This window comes from Pteropus vampyrus, unplaced genomic scaffold (assembly GCF_000151845.1).
Source record: "Pteropus vampyrus isolate Shadow unplaced genomic scaffold, Pvam_2.0 Scaffold66, whole genome shotgun sequence".
Classification (NCBI taxonomy): domain Eukaryota; kingdom Metazoa; phylum Chordata; class Mammalia; order Chiroptera; family Pteropodidae; genus Pteropus; species Pteropus vampyrus.
In genome coordinates, this window is record NW_011888847.1 from 7492188 (window position 1) to 7501644 (window position 9457).

Consider the following 9457-nt stretch of genomic DNA (forward strand, 5'->3'; position numbering starts at 1 on the left):
CTCTCTCCTAACTGGTCATTAATCAATCAAATATCTGTAATTCCCTGATCTCTTAAACTTCACTTGGAAGCCAAATAAAGACTCTTTTCATATAAACCAGTCAAATGAGTGAGTGAGTGAGTGAGTGAATGACTCTGTGTGTGTTGTGTGTGTGTGTGTGTGTGAGAGAGAGAGAGAGAGAGAGAGAGAGAGAGAGAGACAGAGACAGAGAGAGACAGAGACAGAGAGAGGTTTTCATATTTACTTGGGTAGATAAGTTTCACAACTAAAGATAATACCTTGTTTAAGGTCCTCAGTGACAGAAGAATTAGTATGGAAACATACAATATTCCCATTTGAATTCTAGAAGAGGAAAACAAGAAGTGCAAGGAAGGAAGAATAGAGAGAGAGGAATGATATGCATTTTTAAGCAACAATGCCTGCCTTCCAGCCCAGATTTAGAGCCTTAAACCAGAAGATCTCTAACATCTTTTTATGACTTAGGGTACATAGAATTTTCAAAATAAAGAATCTCTTTGGTTTAATTTTATACACTATTATATTTTTAAACTCAGAGAACCATAAAGTTAGTACATCTTTAAAAGGGTATTATAACTCCCCAAAAGTTTAGAATCCATACAAGTCAGAATTCCTAACTACTTATGGATTCTCTTGGGATCCTGCTCTGTTGTCTTACAAAAATAGCTAATAATATTGAGCACTCATTAAGTGCCAGGCCTTATTCTAAGTGCTGTTCATGTTAACGCATTTCCTCCAAAACCTATTAAATTGGTACGCTTCTTAACTGACAAGTGAAAGAGCCAGAATTCAACTAATTTAACTAAATTTTCCTCCTCCCTTGGCCTTTCATAGTAGCTATACTGAACAGGGTTTAAAAAAATAAGAAGAACATAGCATAACTTGAGAGTGGGAAGACTTTGAACTTAAGCAGTCCCGGCCCTTACACCAAGCCCATCCAGGTTGTGTTATAAGCAAATGACCACTACATCTGAGGGCATCACTGTCTCTGAAGAAATCAGCTGCTCCTTACTCCTCCCAAAGTAGCTGCTCCCTAAAACTCAAAGATCTATCCCTCCCAACAAGGCCCCCCAAACTGTGGATATCTGAAGCAATAGCCTCCATTACCATGCCTTAAAGCTATGGTTTTCAAACCTTGGTATAAAAAAGAGTAACCTAAAGCACTTGTTTAAAAGTACATTCCTGGGTCTTTTTCCTCAAAGTCTGATTAAGTGAGTTGAGAGTGGAGCCCTAAATCTATTTTTTTTAACTAGGTTCTCCCAGTATTCTAGTGCCAGTGGTATGCAAACTTGATTGACATTACTGCCACCATTTTCCCCATGGCTTCACTCATACAAATAGTCAATATGATTTCAAGTAAATAATTTTGCCAACACTTCTCACCTGTTTCTAAAAAGTAAATGGCTCCATACTGTGTGATTTAATTTCATGAATATTGCCACAATTTTATCAATGGCAATAACTTCAGGTCCAGAGATCTTCTTTCCTAGGATCTTCAAACTTAGGTCATTTTTCATTTAGGTCGTTTTTTTCTTTAAAAGGAGAAGATATTTATTATCATTAGTCAATTCTAATGAAGCAAGGTGGTCATGTAAAAACCCCTACAAAAAAGGAAAATCACACCAAAATCATATCTTTGAATTTAGTCTTTCGATGCATCCTAAGCACCACCCAAAAGTAAAGTTATGAAGAGTTTGAGATATTCTAAATACCTCATTTTGGATACAGAAACCAGAACCTAAACAAGTGAAGTGTCTTGCCCAAGAGCCCAGAGTATCTCCTTGATGAGGCTTCTCTCTCTACTACACCATGAAGCAGGTACCCCTAGTCTGTCTCTTATATTGTCAGTAATTCACAGATGCTAAGAGGATGCAAGCACGCCTCCATGAGCAGGCTGGACTTCAGTTAAAATCACTGTCAGTGTTGATTTTTTAGCACAAACCACTTGAGAGCTGAACAGCTGGCCCCAAAGTATGCTAAGAGTCAAGAACAAGATAAATCATCTGGGGTGAAACCTTTGCTCTAGATAATACATAAACCCTGTGTGTGACCTGCAGGACTGAGAGAAAAATCCTTTTTACAGAAAAGATGATTAAGGCTTAATCTATAAGTAGCTATGAAGTTTGAGGAATGCAAGTAAAAAACAATTTCTGCAGGAAAGGGGAGTGTGTTGACCTGTTCTTACATATTAACCAGATGATTTGGCCAAGGTTATATATAGTGAACTTGAGACAGGTCTACAGAGAACAATTATGTCGTGACTCTGTGATGTGTTGTTTAATCCCAGCCATACTCCCTCCCAAACAAAACTTCTTTGTTATTGATTTACAGTCATGGGTACCAAGAAGGCAGAACCAAAAAGTCTAAGACTATACAACTAATCTAAAATTTATTAGAATTCAAGGTGGGAGTTAAAAGTAAAATTCCTATTAGAAACCTGGCGCTGTGTGTGTGTGTGTGTGTATTATATATATAAAAACAACATGACTTAGTTTGTACCAATCACATTGGAAATCTGATTTATACATGTATGTATTTAATGGGAAAAGTCCTGATTATGATACAGCTCTTCTGAGACCAGGGCAGTATTGATTTCTTGGATTTCACTTTGGAGGATGGCATTTGAATCGCTTTTGCCTTGTATAGCTATAATAAGCAGGTTATGGGCTTAGCGTTCCAGGTAGGGCTTGGCGGCACCTCGCATATGGTATGTGATGGGTTACTCTATGCACTAAGCAGCAAAGCAGGGATAGAAGGTAATTTGGTGAGATTCCATCACATTTCATTTGGAAAACAGTGTTGTCTCTGTTGGAGCTAAGGTTAATGGTTTGGATTTGCATGTGTTTCTACAATTTGTTTTTACATAGCTTTTGAACTGAAAACAAACAAAAGGCCTAATGTATGACCAAGGTAAATAAAACCTACCAGACTCATAGAGGCCCAAAATATGTTTCATTTATATGACAAGCTAGTCAGTTTGGCTATTAATTTTTACAGAATCCAGAGAAAGGCATTTGTAAACAAGAACTTATTACAAGAATTCTCACATGATATTCACAATAAGCTATTGAAACATGCCTTGAAGGAAAAGAAATTGCTGCAGACCCAGGTGTGTCCTCCGTTCCAGGCAACAAGGCTGGTTTGGGTGTTCAGGGTCCTTGAACCCAGGAATCTTTGATTTGATTCCTCATTCCTTTCTGGCACTGTGATGGAGTATCACACAGGAAACCAGGGTTTCTGAGTGGAGAGGGGACACCCAGGAAGTCCAGTGTGCCATGCACCACGCCAGGGGAGATAAGCAGGTGTGTGCTGTGGAACAGCGCCAGGTCACCTGCCCCTGCAGTATGGGAAGGGAATGCCTCCGCCCCGATGGCCTTGTCTAAGGTGGCCATCTGTTTACCACCAACCCGTGCCAGCAGCCAAGTCAGCACAGAATACATCTCAAGTGTCCCCTGCAGTGGCTGAGATGTAACCTGCTTTCTCCTGCCTTGGACTTTGTTCCTTTACTCTTCTTGCTCAGCTGCCTGTCCTTGAAAAAGAAAAGTAAAAAGACTTCATTTTTTGAGGCTGCTGCAGCAGCTCCTGATAACTCTTAATAATGAAGTGCAGAAGGCCATTAACATTCATCCTGCTTGGCTTTTACTCACCAGCCTCTGTGATAGCCCTGATTGGGCTGCCATGTGTGATCTGAACGAATAAAGCAGCACAGACCCAGGAGTGTGAGTTAGCAAGCTGCCTGCACGGTCCTCAGTCTTTGCTCCCTCTGACAGGGGAAAGAGTGTTGAGCAAGAACCTGTTTCAAAGTCCCTGAGTGAAATGAACCAAGAGTAAAGCAAAACTTTACCCTTCCTGGGAGGGGCTGTGTGGTGTGGACTGAGAATGGACTCTAAAATCAAAGAGATTTGGTTTAAAAATCCTTGTTCTGGTGCTGATACCCAGTCTAAAGTCATTTCCCAAATTGTAAATAAGGAATAACGATATCTATTCCATACAACTAAGAAGGTTAAATGAGAATATACATGTAACAATGTAGCACAGAATAAGCAATGTTTGGCTCTTTAATAAAATAGTAACTAAATCTGCTTTCCATCACAGAAGTCAGAATCCATGACATGAGCTCTCAAGGTTAACCAATTCCCTGTCAGAAAGAATGTGATACTGAACATCAGTAACCTCTAAACAACCTAAATTACCTTTTCACTCATTGTAAAGCACAAGAATCTACAAGCTGATATAAACTTGCATGCTCTATGTATTGTCCCCATTGGAGATTTACCAAAGAAGAATGGAGGCAATAGAATAGCCACAGAGGGGAGGAAGTAGTCCAGATATCATATAACTACATGCATGCTCAGAGGACACCACAGCACATGACATGACACCTTGTAGTAATATCATTCTTGCCATTACAGGCTTTGCAAATGTAAGTTCAAGTTGACAGTTACTAACATCTACTATAAACCTTCTGTGCAAGGTATTTGGCAAAGATAGCTGAAAGGACTTTGATATCAGTAACTAGGCAACTGTATAGAAAAGAAATTGAATATCCTGCAAGTTTTGTTTGCATGGTTAATAAAAGGAGCTATTCCAGATCCTGCCTCGACTTTTAATAAACTGATCTAGCTGGCTCTATTCATATTGTCTTTCCAAAACAACAAAAAGAGCTACTCTTACTTTGTACCAAGAAACATAAAACATTTTATATATATATATCATTTCAACTTAACAACAGCACTCTGAAGTGAGTGTCACTACCCCGTTTCACAGATAAGAAAACTGAGGCCTAGGGAAGTAATCAGCCTGGGGTCACACATTCAGTTGTGAAAGCAGGATTTGAAAACCTCTAGGTCATAAGTGTTCTAAACCCATGCTCTACTCATCAGGAAGTGTAAGTCACTTTGTCCTATTCCCTGTATGGACCATGACTTTTCTATCTTCAGAAAAAAGATGCATTCAGGATTATTAGTGAACAACAGGCTCTGAGAATGGTCATTGGTACACATGGCATAGTGAAAGGTAAGATGACATAACAAACAAGCATTTGCCTTGAAGGCAGGAGACCCAAGCTCAAGCCTTGCCACGGTTCCTTCCTTGTCATGTGATGTTATACCCATTACTTATCTCTAAGCCTTGCATCCTCACCTATAAAGCTTCCTCCCCTCACAATTATCACAGTCAATGCAGTAATATAGGTGAGTTTTCTTTCCTACTCATAAGTCTCTAGGCAAATGCCTGCTGTTACTATAGTTCAATTATAGTGTCACTATTGACTTGCTCTTCAGTCTTTGGAAATATCTCCTGACACCTTAACTTTCTCGTCTATAAACTACAGCCTATGATACAGCATCTTTCAGTAATACCCGCCAGCAGCCATTCTCAAATCTTAGCAAACTAGAATCCTTTGGCGTGTTGGTAAGCCAGATTCCCAGTGGTTATGATCCAGCACAGTTGGATGGAGCCTTGTAATATTTACTTTAAGAAGGACCCCACATAATTTTGATGTAGATGGGCCATGATCACTCTCAAAAATGCTGCTCTGTGAGTTCAGTATTACAAAGTACTGTGGTATCTGTGGGTAAAGAACTAGACTAGATCGCCTGTAACACAGCCAGAACTGAGCCCTTGAATCCTGACACCTATAGATCGTGTTGTTCTGACCATACCACTGGGACTCGAGAGAACATCAATGCCTTGTCATGGCCACTGGGTAACCATGGGAGCGGGGTGATTTTAGAGTAAGCTTTCAGCACTCCACAGACGTCTTTAAAAGCCTAATTAAGTGTCATCATCTCTTTGTTCTTCCTCTACAGACACATTTGCGAGCAAAGTGGCAGCCACCCAGGACCAGTATGCAGATGCATCCATCGGTAACGTCACTGGCAGCAACGCAGTGAATGTCTTCCTGGGAATTGGTGTGGCCTGGTCCATTGCTGCCATTTACCATGCAGCCAATGGGGAACAGTTCAAAGTGTCCCCTGGCACGCTAGCTTTCTCTGTCACTCTCTTCACCATTTTTGCTTTCATCAATGTGGGGGTGCTGCTGTATCGGCGGAGGCCGGAAATCGGAGGTGAGCTGGGTGGGCCCCGGACTGCCAAGCTCCTCACATCTTGCCTCTTTGTGCTCCTATGGCTCTTGTACATTTTCTTCTCCTCCCTGGAGGCCTACTGCCACATAAAAGGCTTCTAAATGAACAATCAGATATAGTAAATTTATATATATATATATATATACATATATATACATAAAAAATTATGTATAATGAACAGAGGAAACTGACATTTGTCATGATCGCTTACCTGCTGATGGAATCCAGCTTCAAGAGCATACTCTGACTAGGGCTGAAGTGAGAAACCGTCACCTCCCATTCCCAGGGGCATCGTCACGTTGACAAGGCATGGAGGCAGGGCCATCTTTGCAGCTCAGACTGACAGGGCTGTGTTCTCTCCAGGTGCATAAATTGTTAAGTCTTTGATTTGTTTTCTGTTTGGGCTTGTTTTCAGTGGGGGCTGGGGAGGTGGTTGATGTTTGGCTTTTATTTTGTTCCACTTTGTTTTGTTTTGTTGAAAGGATAAGAGTTTTTGCTTCTCTTGTGGAAAGTGATGACCAATCTAAATGCAAATGGGTTTTTGGTAAAAATGTAAAGCCTTGAGATTACTCTCCCTTCCTCCAAACACTTTAAAAATTATTTTGGATTAAGAAAGAATATGGGCATGGAAGAAGAAAGAAGCATATCTTCACCATGTTACTAAATCCAATGTTTATCTCTGGACCGTGAGCAGAGAAGAAGCCGCCTCCAAGAAGCAGCATTGGAGCTCGAAAGGAGCGGGGAAAAGTGATGGTTCTAGATACCATCAGATACTTAAAGATGTGACGCCTGACACTCTTGTTCAACAGGTACAGGGGTAACGTGCCTAGAATCCCAGGAACATGCAAAATCCTTTCTTTCTTATCTCTTTAGCTCTGGACTGTGGTTAGCAAGGTCCTTCTTCTGATGTTCCATCCCAGCTAACTCCCAGGTCCCTGTCCCCACCCTCCTCCTCCTGCCCACCACTCCTCATGCAAACAGGAAGAATAACCCCATTTAAAAAGCATATCATCCTTTTCCATTTACATCAATAAGTGTGCCCCAGTCCCATGTTGCTGCCTGGGATCATCCGTCAGTTTTATTTTCAAAAGCATCCATGGCTTGCTCAATCCTGTCCTGATCATGACTGAACATTTGCTCCTTCTTCATGTGCCTGTTTGGGAATGTTGTCGTGATACCTGTCACACAGTGCATGGACGAAAAACAAATAAAACAAAACAAAGCGTATCTGTATATAGTAGAGTAGAGGATATACTGGTCTCCCATTCAGCAACGTTGATTGGACATTGAAGACATAAGTGAGTTTTCTTTTCACCTGAGTTGTAACTTTTGTGTTGTTATTGAGTTTATGACTAGGGATAAAAGGACGAAATGGCTTACTGTTCATGGATCTGCACATTCATTTCTAAGAAGCAATAACTGTCATGTGGGAAGTTAAAGCTATTGAGAGGACAGCAGGCAAACTACAAAGTATCTTCATGGAAAATTAGCCATGTGGAACATACCAGAGGCCTCTAAAAACTCGCCTGTTGATTCACGAAGGCCAAGGAGAAAGGTGTAGAGAAATGGATGCATTAGATGTGCCTGGGCTTCGAGAGCCTCCATTTTCATAACACCCCTGCCCCTAAAGTATTTATTTCACATCTGCTCTGTCTGGCACAGATGGTAGATAGTGCTGGTTTGTTAGTTTTATTTTTTTATGTAAAAGGCTATTTTGAGCCCTGTTTCTTTCACCGTCCAGACCCCTCTGATTGTATCTGCAGCTCCTGAGTAGGAAAGAAGCCAGGGTGACCAATGGGCCTTTAAAAGTGAGCCTTCTCTACTTAAGACTAAGGAGTAAGCCATTAAATGAGATTAGCGCCTCCCAGAAGGATTGCACTGGGAGGTTTTTAACCCTGGAAAAGGAATGGCTCTTTCTAGTTCAGAGTACCAAAGAGCGTGGATAAACCCACATTCCAAAGCAGTGAGTCCACTAATGAGGAGAAATGGAATGACGTTGGTCCCCTCTCAGAGAGTTCTCTATTTATAATGAATCCCAGGCTGGAGACACCCCTGGTCCTCTGTATTTATTCAAAGATACTTAAGAAATAAAAGCTGTTGAGAGTTATTTTCTCCCACTCAGTGATCACGATCATTCATTATTTAATAAACATTTGGTGACTGAATGAATAATTAAATGTTGGTTACCCACTAGCTATGCTAGGTCCTGTGCTACCCCCTGGGGATCAAATCGTGACCTAGACAGCCCCAATCCCTGCCCTCAGGGGGTTCACAGTGAACATGACTGCTATTTCCATGAGTACAATTAACGCAGCCACATGGAAACAGTTTTATCTTGCAAGAAAACAACATAATTATGAAACTCTTAATATAAACACATTGAAACTGTACAAATACAATTGTCCAAGTACCTAAGATTTTCCTGAACTAAGAGCATATAAAGCATAGGTTAGGAAAAACATCCTAGGTGTCCTTGGAGAAAGATACATCTCCTCATCCTAAACCAAGAAAGGCAACCACATTGGGGATTCATGTCATTGAATAGGCCCAGATAATCCCAGTTTTTATCTTGGTTGGACAGCAGTACTTTTCTATGCCCCACACGTCTTCTTATTCCCTGAAGATTTACCCCTGACTTTTCATGGCCCAACACACTGGTGGCCTAACTCCTGTGGCGGCACATTCTAACCCATTTTTTTTTTTAAGATTTACTAAATGGAAAGCTAGCCTAGAAACACCAAGTAAATATTGTCAAGGGATGTGAGTTGTTTAAACATTAGAAAGATTTTGCACTCATCTTTAGCTATATTTGAATGTCAATGATGCCATAGCAAATTGTCACAGAGGACTTTAAGAAATTCTTGCCATTGGTCAATTTCAATTTCAAAGCTTTTAGGTTTGTTTGTGATTTAAATTTTTATGTTATAGGGAAAATATTCTGGTCATGCAGGGTTTATTAATAATTATAGTTGTGTAAAATTATTTCATTCTGTTTATTTTATTTTGTGTGTATTGTGCACAGCTTTAGGGGGAGTGCACTAATTGTGCTGTTCCTTATACATGGTACACATTATTGACACAGACAAATAAAGTTTCTAATTGTTTCTGACTTAATCACTAGTGACACAGCATATTCTATATGGAATGTTTTCTCTCTTCTCATTGTCATCTACTTCATTTTTTTGTTTTCATGTTTTAAAGAAATAAAAACCCCAAAGGTATTATTGTGCAATTGGTATCCTCATCCAAAAGAAAGAAAACAGATATGCTAGTATTGAGCTCTTACAAATGGCAACCCTTTGGTCATTTGACGTTCCCTTTTTAATGTCCCAAGAGAGCATAGTGTCAGAATC

General features: G+C 40.3%; 1 protein-coding gene across 16 annotated transcripts in view; it reads left to right on the plus strand.

Annotated features, from left to right (window-relative positions):
• The window catches only part of SLC8A1 (solute carrier family 8 member A1), a 307964-nt gene extending 298746 nt beyond the window's left edge, over window positions 1-9218 (plus strand). For all 16 annotated transcript variants that reach the window (XM_023531314.1, XM_023531313.1, XM_023531323.1 and 13 more), the window contains one exon: window positions 5829-9218. In XM_023531314.1, coding sequence (XP_023387082.1) covers window positions 5829-6205 — 377 coding nt within the window. In that variant the 3' untranslated portion in view covers window positions 6206-9218. The remainder of the gene's footprint in view (window positions 1-5828) is intronic.
• The last annotated feature ends 239 nt before the right edge of the window (window positions 9219-9457 follow it).